Source organism: Phycodurus eques, chromosome 18 (assembly GCF_024500275.1).
Source record: "Phycodurus eques isolate BA_2022a chromosome 18, UOR_Pequ_1.1, whole genome shotgun sequence".
Classification (NCBI taxonomy): domain Eukaryota; kingdom Metazoa; phylum Chordata; class Actinopteri; order Syngnathiformes; family Syngnathidae; genus Phycodurus; species Phycodurus eques.
The window spans coordinates 4,693,713-4,714,086 of NC_084542.1; the positions used below are offsets into that span (position 1 = coordinate 4,693,713).

A 20,374-nucleotide genomic window follows, 5' to 3' on the forward strand; every position below is an offset into this window, starting at 1 on the left:
CTTCTTGTGTTTGAAACACTTGTGTGCATGAGAATGTTATTTGATTTAACAAACAATAAACACACACAATCACATGCATACACACACAAAATATGCCACTGTATATTAAATACCACGCACAAATCATATATAAAGATATATATATATATATATATATATATATATATATAAAGAACAAATGCCAAAATGTGAAGTGTGCTATGTTTTTTTCCCCTCCAATTTCATTCTATTGGAACATCAATGATGTCCTACACTGGATTTGCCGCTTATACTATATTTGTTGTTCCACTGATGCTAGTTGTACGTGTTTACTCAAGTCAACCAAACCAAATTCCTGTTAATGCATCTGCCTCTATCCGTCAAATATTAGCTCTAGATAATAAAACAGAGAAGTGGTTTGTCTGGCGTTTTCTTCTCAAACATGCTTGTACTGTCAGTTAAAACAACTACAAAACTACAAGATTAAAAAAAATGTAAATGTAGTTAATTTGCATGCCTTTAGGTTCTGCCTTAAAACTCTCGTCATTTTGCATCCTGCGATTGAAGACAAGAAAGCCTTATCAAAGCTGATACCTGTGAAGAAAACAGTTTGAACAAAAAGGGCGGGGCACCACATTACTGTGGGACGTCGTGTGTTTGGTGACAATTTTTTCCTGACTGCTTTAACTGTGGGAGCATGTGTCCTTGTAAATTAGCCGTCGTAGATGTCGCTAAGACCCCAACCCCGAACCTTGAGCGTCGAAACGAACCTTCTTTGCAAAATTGTATGGCATTGGTTTGTGGAGAGAAAGGGGGAAATTAAAAACAATCACAAGCAAGTTGGATTAGAGTTGGAAAAAAAATTACTTTTCACTTTTATCTCGAGAGAAATCATTGAGTTGGAGAGGTTCAAAGTAGGATACTTGACTAAGTGTGCACTCACACAGAGGCTCTTCTGCCATACCATAGTTTGGCACAATATTCTAATGCTTGTTAATAACTGGTGAGAGGAGGAAAAAGTCACATCAATTATACCTACACCTGTGTAGTGCGTGTTTGTGCTAATGCATGAACAAGCATACCATAGTCAAATCCACCTCTTCAAAAAATGTTTGGGCCAGGAAAGTGTGGTGCTGTGCTTGAGCTTCAGGTGCCAAACAGGCCAAGACACGGTACAAAGCTAAACATCCTTGATGTTTTTTGTTTTCAATATTATGTGATCGAGACTGAATCAAAATAGTGCATTTCAGTTTGTCTCGCTTGCTTTAACATTAATCAACAATCAATGCCACATCATTGACATTCTTACCCAACTATTTATTGATTATATTATGCCCATCAGTAATTCCAAGCTTTAGTTTCACCTTCATTGGCATCATCAAGAGTTTGCAGGTTGCATATCAGTTCAATTAATGAAGAAAATTAGGCCTGCATTTCAACACGTTTTTTTCCCAGTCAGTTCCAACAAGTGCGTTTGACTAACAGTCAAAAGAAGACATCGCTTCATGTAGAGCCAGGTTAAACAATTTACCCACCTCCAAACTAAACCTTTTTGTACTTTTTTACTACCCGTCTCTCTCTCTCTTTGTATGGTTGCAAAGTAGCCAGTGTTGCAAAGGTCAATGGAATTGCGGTGCCTCCTGAGAGCCCATCATTATCTTTCAGTAAATAGGTCCACCTTGCCCTCATTATGACCTGCTTTAACTCAACACAACCTTGTGTTTTATTAGCCTATATGTCCTGATAAACAGCAGTATTCCTCAGCAAGGTGACTTGTCCTTGTAGGTTTCATCTTCTTTGAACCTTTTTTTTTTTTTTTTTGCTGTTCCTAACTACAAGTCTGTTATTGCAAAGCTCAAGATACCAAATGTAAGCAAAAGGCAATTGTGCAGAAGGATTCTTTTGTAGCATGTATTGTGTTCCTGATGACATGGCTGCACTACATACCCTGTGTTGTGATTTAATCTAATAAAAGGAACTCTATGGGCTGTTTCACCTCTCTTGTTACAACACAAAAACAAACCAATCAACGAGCCACAAAAAAATTATAAATGATAGTATTGGTCAATATTTTTTAACTGGCACCAAAGAATTCTATGCTGTAGAAATAGTCTTTTTTTTACTTTTCTTACAAAACAGAAGTGCAATGTCAACAAATTATAAATTTGGTTCCTTCCCAAGACCCAGACTTACAAAATTGTTTAACATATTGCCATAACATTAACATACATGACAATTGACACGTGCTCTGTATAATAACAAGACAATTTTTTTACAATCATTAACCCAAAAACAAAAGAAATTGTGTCAACGATAGCTTACAACATTCACTCCAATTGTTATCTAAACATGATGTTGGGTCCAATCCCTAAATTTAGGGATAGGCTGCAATAAGAAGAGCTAAATTAGTTCATGAGTTTCAAATAAACTGATTAATAATAATAATGACTTGATTAAAATTTGGATGTTATGCAAAATACCGCCTAGTGGTCACCATGTTTACCTCACAAACTAAATTCTCCATAGGTGTGAATGGTTCTTTGTCGATACAGTCTGTGCCCTGAGATTGGCTGGACCAGTCCAGGGTGTACACCACCTCTCATCCAATGTCAGCAGGGAAAATGGATGGATTTTAAGCATACTTAGTGTAAACTATTACATATACTAATGTGAGTGGCTAATAGAAAGGCCAATATTTACACTGCGATTAAATCTAAAATGTGTAAATGAGGGAAGAGACAATGGCCTTAAGAGAAAGAAAATATATTTTACAGACAGCAAGAAATTATTCCAATCAAGGCTATTTTAAAGTCAAAGATTGTTGAAAAAGCAGGGGAAACATAAAAGTCAGGTTGTAATGTTGCAAAAAAAAAAAAAAAAAAAAAAAAAAAAAAAACTAAAATCTAAATACAGGTAAAACCATATCACAGGACGCAAAACAGCATTCCTGCACTTTAATTCTAAAGTTACAAGGCTAACCTTAACGTTTTCACATATTTAATTATAATTGTTTAAAAAAGAACTTAACAAAATAAAAATTAAGAAAAAAGATTATGTTTGTAATGATGATGATGATGAAGATGAACTGCGGAAGTACTTGACTGCCACAAATGTAGCCGGAAAATCTAGCTTGAGACAACAATGAGACAAAAAGAGGAAGGATGTTTTCTGAATGCTACTTGGGAGGGTCTGTGTTGATGCCATATTTCTCTTTTAGGAGCTTCAACTGTTCCTCTTTCTTTTTTGTGTCCATTTTCTGGAATGCCTGTTATAAAAAAAAACAAGAAAAATTAGCCACCTAAAATACCAAATGCATTGATAATATCTTATGCTTTACATGGTGAGACCTATATTAAGATTAACAGTGACTTCAAAAATCTAAGAAACAAAATTATGCTGATTTACAATATGGATCAAACAAAACGTGTGCACATACCCTGTTTGCGTTGTAGTAGAGAACCACCAGGTAGCGGTTGCAAACGTTGAAGCCTGACAAGTGATCACATGCATTTTTGGCATCAAAAATATCTTCATAAACCACATAGGCTGTTCCTCTTGTTTCAGGTGTGTTTCCTCTGAAATGAAAAAAAAAAATGCTCAATGAATAAAAGCTGCTCTATATCCTTCAAGGAAAATAAAAGGGTAGCAACCACTCTGCACCTTTGCTTTCTTGTGCTAAAATAATTCGATCAATATTTCATATGCAGTGTCATAATTACAGTAACATCTATGCTAACTTCCGTTAGCCGTCTCCCCCGTTTTGTATGTTAGCATTAAGATAACGGCCTTTCATGTCACAAATTTATATAGTTTGATAGCCCAAGTGAAAACATTTGGTTTGCAGTAGCTGTAGTTTTGTGCCTGAGTGCTCTTACCCACAATCGAAATTGAATGAACAAGTGCTATTTGCACTCTCGAAGGAGGAGTGAATTCTTTTGGAATTGTTTTTGGATGGCTGGAGTAGATTAATGGGATTTCAATTCACTTCAATAAGGACAATTTATTCGATATACAACTAAATTGAATTACGAGCTTGGTCAGAGTACCACTGTAAACAGGTTGAACCAAGCACACTTCTAAATTGAGGGGGAAAGTCTTCTTTTTAGTTTCTCTAAGTGATGTGTTCCAAGAACTTTGAATGTTTTTGAGGCCAGCGGCACACCCAGCGATGCAGCCGAAGGCGACGGAACTGGACAATCGTGAATACATTTCAATGGACGACTCACCCTCGCACACTTGGCAAATGACTGTCACACACCTGCCAACTCGCTGCAACAGAAAACCTACAACGCCTGGCGTTCGTATCTTTTCAGGCACCACATATATTACTTTATTGACCCACAAACAACATGGAACGATTGTCAAGGAAGAGGCGGATTGCCTTGGCCGCTGTAGTTATATTATAATAATACAAAGAGGAAACGGGTGAGAATAAAGGAGAGAGGGTGAATATTTGAGAGACTGCTGGCAATCTCCTTTCATTCACTGCACTCGTGATTTCAGTGACATTGAGACTCGCCATGCTCATCTACATATTAAATGACACAGTTAGGCCCAAGTATAATTGTAAGACATTATTAATAGTAATTGTAAGACAATATATAAACTACATTAATAGTGCTTGCATCTAGCTCGGTACCCGGGAAACAATATTTTAGTTGTGCCAAAATTTGAACCTCGGAAATTTGAGGCTGATTGCCAACCACTTCATCACTGTGTTGCCTCAAGCAAGACATTTCCTTTCAACAGTAACATTGTATATTTAGGTGGCACTGACAAATCAATGTGTGTTGTTCTCACGTTCTGATTTGACGTATTGGTCCGTACTTTCCAAAGATATCATACATTTCCTCCGCTGTGATCTTGTAGGGAAGGTTCCTGATGTAAAGGATCCTGTTGACCTCTGGGGGCAGTCGTATCTGCACACAGGACAAAGAGATTCACAGGCCAACAACATTAGAAGTAAAATCCACCCATTTGTTTTCTATGGTGCTGGTCCTCATTCGGGTCGCAGGTGAGCTGACTTTGGGTGAGAAGCACCCTGGACTGAGTCACAGGGTACATATAGACATGCTAACCTCTAGGTCACAGTGGTGACCAAAAGTCAAGGTATATACTACAAACCTTTTCCACCACAATGCAAATGCTAAACAACTGATAGCGGTTGTCACAATAACGTGTTGTTCGATAATACCAACACAAGGGTCCCAGTCAAAACCTCGCATTAGTTACAGTACTATTATCCTAAAGAGTATGTACGTTTTCAGTAAAACGACGCTACGACGAAGCTGTACAAACATGAAATAAATTAAACGGCATCATTCGTTTTATCTGACAAATGGTAGCTTTTCGACTTGATGAACAAACCGCATGATCAATAATGAGTAGCATGCGTATACAAACATATCAAACGTTCCCGGAGCGTGAAGATGGATACGAGTGACAAAGTAAAATGTTTTTGGGGTAGTAACTTCACTAATTGATGGTGTTGAGACGCAAAACGAGTGGCGAATAATGGATATTGCTCAGTAAATTTAGCTTAACTACGTTAGTGGGCTAGCTAGTTAGCTAACTGCGTACACAAACTGTGCGTAAAAGTGTAACATTTCCGTCAGAATGTACATACACAAACAGCATAAAGTAAGAAAACACTTACGTTAGCGCGTTTTGCTGCTTGCATAGCCATGATGACTAAATATTCTTGTCTTTCAGGGAGGAACTCTAAATAGAAAGAAGCAGACTAGTAACACTTGCGCGTACAGTGTCAAGAAAGGCACCGTCGCATGTTGGTGACGCATGACATCCGGTATCCGATGTGGGCTTGCCTGCCCCCTACAGGAAAAAGAAAACCAAAACAAATCTCATCAAACTGAATAAATGTTGAAAATGTGTTTCTCCTGCACAGTATTCAATATGTTTGCTATATTTTGTCCCACTTTTTATATAAGCCTGCGTAAGTTTTTTTTTAAACGTTCCATTCGGATGAATGGGCGATTTAGAATAAAACTATATTTCGCCAAGCATGGCATATTTAATAAGGAGCTGTTGCTCACATCAGCCTCACGGAGACTACAGCTATCAAAGAACTAAGGCCTCAAAGAAAAACCGACAGAGGAAGAAAGCAAACATAAAATGGATAAAGATGACACAGGTGTACGTCCTATCGCCTGTGATCTAGTGCCTCACTGTGGCATAAATGTAGTACTGCACATCAACTGAGGACATTCAGTGTCTCAACAGCCTGTAAGTATTGTTATGGTTCTTTGAGTACTCTTGGTTTTTATTTCTCATTTGTAACTCTATATTATAAATCTTAGTTCAACTGTACTTCGTTTATAAAGCACTTCATAACAAACATAGCTGCACACAAAGTGCTGTACATTATATAAAAAATAAAAAATAAAAATACTTAAACATAGGTGAAATTAAAACAATAGATTAATAGCAACCTTAAAAACAATACAACAACAACAACAACAAAAACGTGCAGTGAATTGAAAGCCAAAGAATAAAAATGGGTTTTAAGACGAGTTTTAAAAATGGACAGTGAGGGGGTTGCCTAATATTTAGAGGGAGATTATTCCAAAGAGATGGACCGGCAAGGCCTCCGTTTAGTCCTCCTCGGTACCTCCAACTTTTTACATCAAGTACCACCTAATAAAATACTTGGCTCTCCAAGTTACACCATCATGACCGACATCAAAATACAAAAGCGTAGCGTTCATCAAACATGAAGCACAGATTTTATTTAATTTTATTGTAAGCCACTGTAACATTGTGTACAGTTTGAACATTAGCACTGCGCTTAAACATAGCAAACCTGAAATTAAATAGTGATTCAATTCAAATGTGTCGTGAAGTTAAATCAAAATTTCACCTCAATAAAAGTTTCAAAAGAAACAGTTCTTAAATATTGAATGCAAATGTTTTGTCCTAAAAAGGTAAATAAAACTGAACTGCACTTAGACAGGGATTACTTCATATTTCACTAAAGGGAGTCCGTGTACCAAAAGATGTACTATTATCACATTTTGAGAATCATTGGTATAATACAATACAACAATAAAAAAATAGATCTAACTGGTAACAACATTATTATCCAAAACAAGTAAACAGAAGCAACCATGAATCAAGCTATACCGTCCTTTCTACATCCTATATTTAGGGATCCAACTAGTTTTCACCATAAATACTGTATGTTTAACCTAAAGCTTTTTACACAAAGCTCAACAATATGGTTTGGATAGTTGAAACATTTCCAAACATGAGTTACACTCAGACAGCAAAAACAATAACCTCCTTGGTCAGTTTGGACTTCAGATTGCCGTGGTCTAATAACACTGGAGGACAATTTGAAAGAAAAAAAATCTGTTGAGTTAGATTTTTATGCTGATTAAAAATTTATTGAATTAAAAATCGGCATGCTGATTCCAAAAATGTCAGTCAGTTTTTTTTTTTCTAGCACATCAAGTTTTTTTCTCCGTAGCTTACCCTCCAGATAAGCAAAATTCCACTGATTAGCTGTAGTAAAACATGACAGCTGATGACGATTAGACTCATCTACAGCTATGCAGCAACTTGTTTGCGCAGTCACAATTGAGTCAGTGCGGTGAGAGGTGCGTGCAGCTCCCAATAGGTCAGTACTATCAGTATCTGCAAACAGAAAGCTAGCATAGTAGGACTGAATTGGATTTGTGCCATATCCTTTGTCTAACATAATAGTGTTATATAAACACTGCAATCATGCCTGTTTCTATGTCAATATTTGAAATGTTTTATAAAACAAGCACATATCTGTAAGTACAGAGTTTTTCATATTTATGAAGAAAATGGGGATCTATAGTTCAAAAACGTGACGTGATAGAGAAAAACTGAGATCACTTTTGGATTCCGCACCCAAACATTTGTTAAAAACAGCTGTCAGACCTAACTCAACAAAAATTGTGTTCCCTAGTGTAATGTTCCCTGTCGTTCTTTTTAGGGAGAGAAATATCTTACTTGACATCAGTCGGTTCTACGGAAGTTCACTTTCAAGTGCATATGTATCTTTGTTTGCTTTTTAAAATTCACACGAGCAGGGTACACACATACCGAGTTCGAACATAGTCGATTTTTACAAATGTGAGCGACCCCACAAGTGAGTAAAAAAAAATATTGCCATGTCAGAATCAGAATCAGAATCAGAATCATCTTTATTTGCCAAGTATGTCCAAAACACACAAGGAATTTGTCTCCGGTAGTTGGAGCCGCTCTAGTACAACAAACAGTCAATTTACAGAACACTTTGGGGACATAAAGACATTGACAAAAAACAATTGTGCAAAAAGATGCAGAGTCCTCTAGCACTTAGAGCAGTTCGAACGACTAATATTGCAATAGTCCGGTGCAATGACCATTGTGCAAAGGGCGCTGAGACTTCAAGGAGTGTATGCGGTTTAAAGTGACGAGTAGTGCGATCATCTGGGACAATGTCGGTTGTGCAAATGTTACAGATACTCCTCAATCAGTGTGCAAATGGAGCAGATGCTACTCTGGCATGAGTGGCCAGTATATGCAAATAGTGCAGCATGGCGAAACAACTACAGTGAGTGCACAAGTAATACATAATTGGCCCCACAGAAATGTGACAACGAACTCAAGTCAAAAAATTGCCAGCTTGTTGGAATGGAATTATAGGTTAGGTGTTTAAGAAGTTGATCGCAAGAGGGAAGAAGCTGTTGGAATGTCTACTAGTTCTAGTTTGCGTTGATCGGTAGCGCCTACCTGAGGGAAGGAGCTGGAAGAGCTGGTGACCGGGGTGCAGACGGTCCGAGAGGATTTTGCACGCCCTTGTCTTAGTTCTGGCAGCGTGCAAGTCCTCAATGGTGGGTAGGGGGGTACCGACAATCCTTTCAGCAGTTTTGATTGTCCGTTGCAGTCGGAGTTTGTCCTTTTTTGTAGCAGCACCAAACCAGACTGTGATGGAAGAACACAGGACCGATTCGATGACCGCTGTGTAGAACTGTCTCAGCAGCTCCGGTGGCAGGCCGTGCTTTCTCAGAAGCCGCAGGAAGTACATCCTCTGCTGGGCCTTTTTGAGGACGGAGTTGATGTTGATCGCCCACTTCAGGTCCTGAGAGATTGTAATTCCCAGGAACTTGAAGGTCTCGACGGTTGACACAAGGCAGCTGGACAACGTGAGGGGCAGCTGTGGCGAAGGATGCCTCCTGAAGTCCACGATCATCTCTACCGTCTTGAGCGTGTTCAGCTCCAGGTTGTGTCGCCCGCACCACAGCTCCAGCCGCTCCGCTTCCTGTCGATATGCAGACTCGTCACCGTCCTCGATGAGGCCGATGACAGTGGTGTCATCTGCAAACTTCAGGAGCTTGACAGTCGGGTTCGCTGACACTCTTGTGTTCTGACTGCCTTTCGTGTGTCATGTATTCAAGACTGAGCTGTAAGAGGCAGGATTATCATTTAGCTCTCCAAGGACCACCAGAATGACCGACATTAAAATATAACAGTGGAGTAGTAGGACTACGTTTTCATTAAAAATGACACTGATGTTTTATTCCCAAAAGGAATATGGAATATATTGTAAACCAATGTAGCCTAATATACAAATACTTGTAGTTATTGGACTTAAATAGATTTTTCAGGTATCTGTACTTTACTTGAGTATTTAGTTTTCTGATTACTTTTTACATTTAGGTCTACTTCCTGCATTCAAAAACAGATATCTATATGTCTTACACCTTTGTCCAAATGGACAACCTACTTTTTTCAACCTCCGTGGATGATGGATGACACGGTGTAAATAGACAGCTAAAGTCACTTGATTGATTGCTTGATTGATTAAGATATTGGGGACTCACAGTATAATGTGGCAAAACAGGGAAAGGGAATTAGTGAATCAGGGAACCAAAGAGCATTAACGACGATGACGCAACAGATTTGGATTATGAGAAAAAAATGATACGTGGCGGATGTGTGGTGTCTTGTGCCAGGCTTTTTTTTTTTTTTTTTTTATAGACACAAGCTTTATGTGAGTAGTGTGGATTTTATGCATTGTTGTTATCATAAATTACCTTCTTTTGTGTGATATTGTTTTGTTTTGCGCATACAGCGTCTGTTGTCAGTTCAATCCTAATTATCCAATAAGAATTTAGCTTTCAGCAAAGCTGTGTCCAGTGTATTTTTTTGTTTTTTTTTCGTGGTTCTCAATGCAAAAACTAAAAAAAAGTTAATAAAAGAGGGAAATTTGTTGTTGGTGTTGTGGCAAACAAGTTATTAAAACAGGTATTGAACATACTAATTGACAGTAATAGTTCTTACAGGTATTCTTACTTAGAACTACATCGGTGATTCCATTTCTTAACGGCAATTGCTATGGAAACAATTTGTGATGATTGGAGAGGGGGAGGGGGGGGAATAACTGCACAGAAAAAAAGTTTGTTTTAACCCCCTAAGGATGATCAAGAATAAGAGAGGCCATAAAACCCTCACATCCCAGACAACATTGTTAAAACAATTTCCACAAGAGACAAATGTAATAGTTGTGTTTCGCTATCTTTTTAGCTTAATCTATTTTAATCCTCTCACGTTTCTGAAAGAGTAAAAAAAAAAAAAAAAAAAAAATTAAACGATGAAAAATAAGCGCCAAGGAAGAAGTAGGTAATTTCCGGGTCAAAAAGAAAGTGGGCGTGTTTTACGGTAGCTACACGCATGGGGACGCAGTCTTCGATTTATTGACGACGTTTGCTAGTTTAAATTCTCACCTTGAAGTAGTTTATGAGTCAGTTTCCTTATTATCTGGTTAAATAGTGCACGGCAGTACAAAAACGTGGACGAAAGCAACATCATCCGGGTTATATTCCGCGACGTTTGGGCGCCTGCTAACAATTTAGCACATCGGCACCAGCGTGCATTTTGGCGGAAGTTCATTGGGTGAAACGATCGGCGCCATCTTCTGCACCAAAGTCGCGACAGTGCCAGAAAAATAACAAAAGGTGAGATTTTTCTTTGTGTCAAGTAACAAAACTTATTTTATTTTAAAATCTTGTTGTTTTTAAAGTGTGTTAAATGTGTCAAATTTGTGCTCGTCATTCATCTGAGGTGAAGCCGACGTATTTATATATGGAGAGATATGTCAAAAAATTATTTTAACGTTTTTCTCAAATCCACAACTATATCCGCGATTTTAGCGTTTTTTTTCTTCAAATCCCAAAATACGTCCTCGATTTACAGGTTTTTAAAAATCTTGTCTGCATTTATCATAACTTGTCAATTTTCAATTTGCCTGTGAATTGTTTTGATGGTGCATTTGTGGATGATTGAGTTTTGATGTGTTTTTATTTTATTTTATTTGTAATTTTTCCAAACCGGAAAACTGCATTACGTTTGTCTCAAAAATAAATGCACATACCTGCTGATTCACAAACCCAAGCGAGTGACGTGAATTTGCCATGCACGAGGCTTTCTGGATTTTAAGTGGCCACAAACCTGTTGTATTTTTTTAAGTGCATTCAAATTGCAGTGTATAATTTTTGGAAGTTATTTGGACCCTTTGCGTTACATAATTGCCAGCAGAACGGATTTTTTTTTTTCTACAGGAATTTTTTTTTTAGTGCAGTTAAAATTAAGCTTTACACGATCAGGATTTATGGACCAATCAGCGAGTTTCAATAAACCGATAAACAAACTGCTCACAAGATGGAGCAACATATTGTATCTATTTAGATATTCTTTATTTACTGTGTATATACTGGAACTTCGTTTACAAACTTAATTTGTTCCGTGACCCCGTTTGTAACCCAAAATGTTGGTAAACTGAGGTAATGTTTCCCACTGCAGTGAATGGAAAATACAATCAATCTGTTCCACCCCAAAACTCAGTTATATTAATATTATTGTCATTATTATTATTATTAACTTGTTTATCAGCTTTAAAAACACCCTTGTCACGTTAAGAGGTTTGGGCGTATACTTTCCGTCCCCCACTATATAAGCTATCCAGCCATCCATTTTCTTTACTGCTTATCCTCACTAGGGTCACGAGCTGCTGGAGCCTAGCTCAGCTATTATATATATATTATATATTATATATATTGTTATATATTATATATATATATTATATATTATTGAGGCAATCGGTCTGTGGCATTGCCTGGGAGTTATGGAACCCCAGATTTCCTTGATGCTTGCTGTCAGTTCTTATTTATTTTGGGGTCTGGTGCCCCTCATTTTCCTCTTGATAATACCCCATACATTCTCAATGGGGTTCAGATCCAGCGAGTTGGCTGAGCAGTCAAGCACTGTGATGGGATGGGCATCAAACCAGGTTTTGGTGCTTCTACCAGTTTGGGTAGGGGCCAGGTCCTGCTGGAAGCTGAAATCTGCATCGCCATACAGATCATCAGCAGAAGGAATTATAAAGTCCTCTAAACCATTCTGGTTGGCTCAGACTCAGATGTGGCTTGACCCGAGGAACCCGACAGTTGTAGCCCATCTCCCGGATGAGTCTGAATCTGGTGGTTTTTGAAGCTGTGACTCCCGCCTCATTCCACTCTTTCTGGATCTCTGCTAGATTCTTGAATCTTCTCACTTTGATAATCCGCTGAAGCCCATGATCGTCTCATTTGCTGGTGCATCTTCTACTGCCACATTTTTGTCCTTCCATTGATATGCTTGAACACAGCACTCTGTGAACAGCTAACCTCCTTAGCTATGACGTTTTTGTGGCTTACCCATGCTATGGAGGGCATCAATGATGGTCTTCTAGCCAGTTGTCAATTCTGCAGTCTTCCCCATATTGAACCCAACTGAGACAATTGAACCAAACTGAAGCAATTTAATGACACTCGGGGAAACCTGTGCAGCTGCTTTGAGTTTAGTAGATGATTAGTGTGTGACACTCAGTTTAAAACATTTATGGCCTGCAAAATTTTGACTGATTTCTTCACATTATTCAAAATTTGTTTTGAATTCCTGATTTCATGGGTTTTATGAGCTGGAAGCCCAAATTATGTAAAAATAAACAAATACTTGAAATTGTTTACATTGTGGGCCCTGAATCTATAATCTATGAAAGTTTAACTTTTTGAAAGGAATTATGGAAATAAATGAACTTTTCCATGATATTAAATTTGTTTTGGAAAGGGTCTGTGTATATATATATATATATATATATATATATATAATTTATTTTTTGCACATATTGCCCACCCCCAATGTCAGTTCCCTTTCTGTTAAAGGATAAAGAAATCGATTAAAGTCCAAAATCAGCTTTTTGTGGAAAAAAATCTGAGATTTTATTTTAAAGCCATGTCACCCAGCCATACCTGATGGTCATATGTAATATGTTTGTGAATTTCTATCTTCCAGATCACATCCATTGCTCTCACACAGTGATTGAAAGTGACAAATAATGGAGAGTTTGAGCAAGTAAAACTGCCGCAATGGCTTCCATCCTTGGACTTCCGGCACAAAGCTCGACTGTTACAATCCTGATTACCAGGGTTCACTCATATCCCATTTGTGGGCTCATAGAATTCTGGGCCAATTTTGCCCAGGCAAGGGCAGCGGATTATCAATCCCTGGCCAAAAACATTCAGTCTCCTGCAAACGCATTTCCGGAGTTTGAAGGAAATTCTGGTGACTTGTGCTTGGTTCAGATCGATGGTACATGGTATAGGTCCCGCATAGTCACAAGAAATGGATCCAACTGCAAAGTCTTCCTCATTGACGAAGGGATCACATGTAGCACCACCACAAAGTTATTGGCTTTGGGTAAGAGGGAGCACTTCCACCTGTCACCTGCAGTGGAGTTGTGTGTGCTTGCCAATGTATTTCCACTGTCTCCTGAAAATAGGTGGTCTCCAGTCGCACTTGAATTCCTGCAGTCTCTTCGAGGACAGACAGTAAAGGCACATGTGCAAGATGTACTAGTACATGAAAGAAAGCTTCTTCTGGACATTCCATGCATATCCAGACAAATGTATGAAATGGGATTAGCGAAGAAACTGGAACCAAGCGTGTTCCTGGACTTTGTTCTCAAGTCACTAAAGCCTAAAAGTGAAGCTGAAAAGTTTTATCAAACCTCCATGGGCGAAGTCAAGCAATTGCACAAGGAGGAGTTGTACATGTATCCAGAGGTGTCAGCAGGAGCTGTAGAGACTGTTTTCGTGACAGAAGTGACCAATCCACAGCGGGTTTTCTGCCAGTTGAAGGTTTTTTCTCAAGAGTTAAATAAACTCTCAGAGCAAATCACACAGCGCTGTAGGGGCACAAAGGTCAATTGCATTGTAGATCCTGAAATGATAGGATATCCTTGTGCTGCAAGGGGAAATGATGGCAATTGGTACCGCTGTGTTCTACAACAAGTATTTCCAGTAAACCAGATGGTGGAAGTACTCAATGTTGACTATGGTACAAAACAATTGGTTCAAATAGCAAATGTAAGACCACTGGCTCCAGAGTTCTTCAGAATGCCTGTTGTGACCTATGTATGTTCACTCCATGGAATTATTGACAAAGGGATTGGATGGACAAGCACTCAGATTACATATCTCAAATCCCTACTCTTGCACAAGACTCTCATTGCCAAATTCCAGTACCAAAGTATCTCAGAGGGTGTTTACTATGTTACACTCTATGGTGATGAAAATAAAAACCTCAACAACATGTTTTGTTCCAAGGAGAACGCTCTGCAGGAGAGTGAAAAAACACTTGGTGATTATGCTATTGGAAACGGGGAATACAGCAGCCAGGATCACTCACCAGGACAAAGGGATACCAGTAAGATGCTGTGTTCTTCTGGCCTTGCTGAAAGGAATGAGATTGAAAAAACATCCCAAATCTTCACACAATATTCAGAAGCTGGACTCTTGGGTGTTTGCGGAAACACTGAGGTTTTTTTTCCGACCCAGAATGTTGACCCCTCAAGCAAAGAGTTACAAATTGGAAAGTTCAAGGAACATATGTTTCCTATTGGTACTGTCCTTGATGTCAGCGTGTCTTATATTGAGAGCCCAAATGATTTTTGGTGCCAACTCGCCCGGAACTCTTGGCAGCTGAAATTGCTAATGCATAGCATACAAGCACACTATGCAGGCAGCATTTATGAGCCTCTTACAGAAGCAGTTTGTGTTGTTCACCACCCTGACAATGGAATCTGGTACCGAGCCCGTGTAATTCACAAACACGAAACAACTCATGTGACTGTTCTTTTTGTGGACTACGGCCAAACAAAGACAGTCCCTCTCCACGAACTGAGGACGATCAATCCTGAATTTCTTAATCTGCACAGTCAAGCATTTCGATGCAGTCTATTTAACCCTCCCAAATTCATGTCAGTTGTAAATGATTGGAATGATGAGGCAAAGGAAAAGTTTTACAAATTTGTGGAAATTGCTGCCTCCAACTCCGTGACATTAAAGTGCACCATATATGCAGTCATGTACAATGAAAAGAAAATAGCATTGAACATTGTGGACCTAGAAACCCCCTTTGAGAGCATCTCTGAAAGTATGGCCACTCTTGCCCATAGTGCGCCTGGCAGGACAGTCCCCAGACCATCTTTCCGCCTGGACACACATTACTACTCAACACACAATATCAAAACTGGAATTGAAGAACAAGTTACAGTCACATGTGTAAACAGTGTCAGTCAGTTCTACTGCCAACTTGAAAGGAATGCTGATGTTCTAAAGGATCTTAATGTGAAGGTCAACAATCTCTGCCATCAGCTTGGCATTGTGAAGCCCCCAACAGTATTTGGGAAATTGTGCTTTGCAAAGTACACTGATGGGCTGTGGTACAGGGCACAGATCAAGGCCACTAAGCCATCAATCCTGGTTCACTTTGTTGATTATGGCGATACAGCTAAAGTGGACAAATCAGACTTGCTTCCAGTGCCCAAAGAGGCCAATGACATAATGTCTATACCTGTACAAGCAGTAGTGTGCGGTCTCTCTGATGTCCCAACAGATGTTCACAGTGAGGTGAATAACTGGTTTAAAACATCTGTGACAGAATGTAAATTCCAAGTTCTAGTCGTAGCCAAAGAACCCAGTGGGAATCTACTGGTTGAACTTTATCACAAAAACACTCAAATCAATTCAAAGATGAAGAAAATCTTTCAGCTAGAGGTGAAGACTGAAGGTCAAGTTCTCTGCCAGCGTCAGAAAGCTCTTGAGACTCCTTATGCAAATAAGGAAAAAGAAGCAATACCTGTTTCTCCTCAAGTCATCCCCAAAAACAATGTACCTGTCTCAAAACCAGCACATAAAGTAAGACAAGCGACACAATCTTCAAGACAGAATTTGAACAATGATCAGAGGGTTAAAACCTCACAAGAACTGTACCAAACACCACACCAAAGGCAACATCAGAGCAAGCAAAATAGTAATAATGAAAGAAAAGAAAATCTCACAGTCATAAACGACTCAAAGTTGGATTGTAAATCACCTGTTAAAGAGTCTGGCAATGTGCTCCACCAAGCCAAATATTCAAAACTCCCTAAACTTGAAGACTTGCCCAAAGATTTGATCACATTGGGTATGGAGGCAGATGTTTATGTTTCACATTACAACAGCCCGTCAAGCTTCTATGTGCAGCTTGTCAGAGAAGAGGATGAAATATTCTCCCTAGTTCACAAGCTTAATGACCCACTATCCACCCCCAAAATCAGCATTACTGAAGTAGATGTAGGTGACCTCGTTGAAGCTGAGTTTGCTGATGATTCCTCATGGTACCGGGCATGTGTAAAACAAGTGCTGTCCAGCTCTATGGCTGTTGTTGAGTTTGTTGATTTTGGCAACATAGTTCAGTTACCATTTTCCAAACTAGCCAAACTCAATCAGGCTTTTGAGCAGTTGCCAAGGTACAGCACACACTGCATGTTAAGTGAAGCTGAATCTCTTGAGGTGCTTGATGCAGAAGTGGTGTCCACTCTGAAAAGAGATATTGGCTCAAATGCAGAGAAAATGCTGAAATGTCAATTTGTGCAGCAGTCTGAGGTAGTGTGGCAAGTCACTCTTGAGGATAATGGTGTGCAGGTCACATGTAAAGCACCAGCAAAATGTCCTAAAATCCCATCTGACACTGAACCGAAAGTGGAAGCGAGTGTGCAGAACTCAGAAACATCACTGGATTTCTGTTCTCCCTGTTATCACCATATAGAATTTATAGAGGGACAACAGCTAGATGTTTACATCTCAGCTATATATGACGCACATAAATTTTGGTGTCAGCCTGCTGACTCCAATGCACTTGATAAGATATCTAAAAATCTCTCGGAAATCGGAAATGCAACTTATAGTACACACGTCAGCATGAGCGCGCTCTTACCTGGTAGTCCATGCGTTGCATTTTTTGCAGAGGATCAGCTTTGGTGCCGTGCTGAAATATTGAATAAAGATGGAGATAAGCTGTCAGTTCTCTTTGTAGACTATGGCAACACAGCTGATGTTACCATTACAAATGTGAGGGAAATACCCAGTGACCTGTTAGAAACTCCAACACAGGCTTTTTTGTGTACGCTTGAAGGTTTTGATGAATTACATGGCTCTTGGTTAGATATTGCTGTCGATGAGTTGGCTTCAATTGCAGAAGACAAATTATTGCAGATGATTGTCACAAAGACATCTAGAGAAGATGGAAAAAACATGTACCTTGTGCAGCTGGAATGTGATTGCCAGAGGTTAAATGAGACTATGAAAAGGTGGTGGATGACTTCCACACTGCAAAACAAACTGGACGTCGCACAGCACATGCTAGATGAAAAACTAAGCCAAATTGATGCAACCGCGAGAGAGCCAGAAAATGAACCTCCTGAGAATGAAGAGTCAAGACTTTCTGTTCCTAGTGCACACACTGGTAAATGTCATAATGATGCTGACTTGTACTCTGTGGTAACAAGTAGTCCAAAGAACATTCAGAGCCCTGTGGATTATCTTCACACTTCAGTTCTTTCTACTGAATCCCCACAAGAAGAGAGGTGTTTGTTTGAAAGCTGGATCCAACATGAAACAAGTGAAGGGGTAAATACAGTGCCCACTGTTTTGATTCATAACATGGAAACCAATGTTTCACAGATTGATAGTGGAATTGAAGAAAATGTGTTGCCTTTGCAAAATATGGTCAAGAACGTGGTAGAGAGTGACAAAAACGTTGAGGAAGCTGCCAATTTGTTAGACACAACTTTGTCAGATGAGTCTGGGATTCCATTGTCTCCATTTGAAGCACCAGCAAAATGTCCTGAAATCCCATCTGACACTGAAGAGAATATGGGAAAGAATGTGCAGAACTCAGAAACATCACAGAATTTTCGTTCTCTCAGTTACCATTATATAGAATTTACAGAGGGACAACAGCTCGATGTTTACATCTCAGCTATATTTGACACTCATAAATTTTGGTGTCAGCCTGCTGACTCGATTGCACTTGATAATATATCTGAAAGTCTCTCTGAATTCGGAAATGCAGCTTATGATACACATTTCAGCATGAGCGCTCTCTTACCTGGCACTCCATGCATTGCATTTTTTGCAGAGGACCAGCTTTGGTGCCGTGCTGAAGTACTGAATAAAGATGGAGATGAGCTGTCAGTTCTGTTTGTCGACTATGGAAACACAGCTGAAGTTACTTGCGCAGATGTGAGGGAAATACGCGTTAACCTGTTAGAAACTCATCCACAGGCATTTTTGTGTAAGCTTGAAGGTTTTGATGAGTCGCATGGCTCTTGGTGTGACAGTGCTTTCGATGAATTAGCTTCAATTGCAGAAGACAAATTATTGCAGCTAACTGTCACCAAGCTATCCAGAGAAGATGGAAAGAACATGCACCTTGTGCAACTTGAATGTGAAGGCCAGAAGTTAAATGAGACTATGAAAAGGTGGTGGATGACTTCCACACTCGAAAACAAACCGGACGTCCCACAGTGCTTACTGGATGAAAAACTAGGCCCAATTGATGCAACTGCGAAAGAGACAGAAAACGAAACCTCTGAGAATGAAGACACAAGACTTGCTATTCCTGGTGCTCACACTGGTAAATGTCCTAATGATGCTGACTTGTACTCTGTGGTAACAAGTTCTCCAAAGAACTTTCAGAGCCCTGTGGATTATCTTCACACTTCAATTCTTTCCAGCAAGTCCCCACAAGAAGACAAGTGTTTATCTGAAAGCTGGAGCAAAAGTGAAACAAGTGAAGGGGTAAACACAGTCCCCAGTGTTTTGATTCATGATATGGAATCCAATGTTTCACATATTGATAGTGGAACAGAAGAAAATGTGTACCCCTGGCAAAATATGGACACAAACGTGGCAGAGAGTGACAAAAACTTTGAGGAAGCTGCCTCTGTGCTGGACACAACTTTGTCAGATGAGATAAAATCTCCACCAGACAAGAACCTTCAGGAGGCCGCAGATGACTGTGGGATTCCATTGTCCCCATTTGAAGTGGTGGATATCCAGAACATGAGAGGCTGCTATAAAGTTGGGACCTATTCTGCTGGTAAGTCCTTAATGTTTTGTATAATGCATGTCAGAACTATATACAGTTAAGTTTTGGATATTTTATGTTGTATTTACAGATCCAAAAGTTGCTACTGATGACAACAAGGATGTAATTTCAAATCCAGTTATGAGTGGGACCAACGTGAAAATGGTAAAATTCGTTTATATTTTATTTAAGGCTGTAACGATTCTCTATCGAAACCGAAAATCGGGGTCTTCAAATGCACGATGCTGTGTCGTCTTTGAAATGGCAGAACGGTGGCACGCAGTTTCAACTGTGTGACTCTGTTCCACATACAACCACATGAGCTCACAGTGGTAGAAAAATTAATATAGTTACTATTATAATCAGGGATCGCACCGTCATGAAAAACCTGGGAAAAGTTATGGAACTTGAAAATATATTTTCCAGGTGCTGGAAAAGTTATGGATTTATTATTATTATTATTGTTTTTTTTAAATATATATAGTTTTGGAAAAGTCATGAAAATATAGCATGGATAATAACTAACATGCGTAAAACATAAATAAAATGGTGTAGTGGGTGATTAAAATTTAAATGAATACAATTCAAATTGATGCAGAACTAGAACGTTGGACTTACAGCGGTGTACGCTGTCATACAGGAAATGCGACGGGTCACCAGGTTGGCAAGGGTTCAGTGGCATTCTCAAACATATGTGGATTTCAAAGAGAACGCAATGCCAGGAAAGTGCCATTGCCAAATGTTTGAAGACACAATAATCCAAAATAAATTCCTTACAATTGACCATATTTTTAACAATCAATCAAATTTTAGTCTCTGTAAATGAATGGTCAAAGGTTTTTATCCTGTTTGCCTTGTTAATCATCCCCAAAATTAAATGACATTTTTGTCACCTTTTTAAGGTCGCCCGTGA

General features: G+C 39.1%; 2 protein-coding genes across 2 annotated transcripts; one reads left to right on the forward strand and one right to left on the reverse strand.

The window, feature by feature from the left end:
- Positions 1–1,952: 1,952 nt before the first annotated feature.
- Positions 1,953–5,763, reverse strand: sf3b6 (splicing factor 3b, subunit 6). Its single transcript, XM_061704362.1, has 4 exons — positions 5,636–5,763; positions 4,780–4,898; positions 3,416–3,554; positions 1,953–3,244 (listed from the first exon to the last, which is right to left on the reverse strand). Exons 1-4 carry the CDS (start codon positions 5,663–5,665, stop codon positions 3,155–3,157), a joined length of 378 nt encoding a protein of 125 aa, XP_061560346.1. The 5' UTR covers positions 5,666–5,763; the 3' UTR covers positions 1,953–3,154.
- Positions 5,764–13,415: 7,652 nt separating this feature from the next.
- Positions 13,416–20,374, forward strand: tdrd6 (tudor domain containing 6). The gene is made up of 3 exons (XM_061705100.1): positions 13,416–17,483; positions 18,657–19,473; positions 20,364–20,374. Exons 1-3 carry the CDS (start codon positions 13,416–13,418, stop codon positions 20,372–20,374), a joined length of 4,896 nt encoding a protein of 1,631 aa, XP_061561084.1.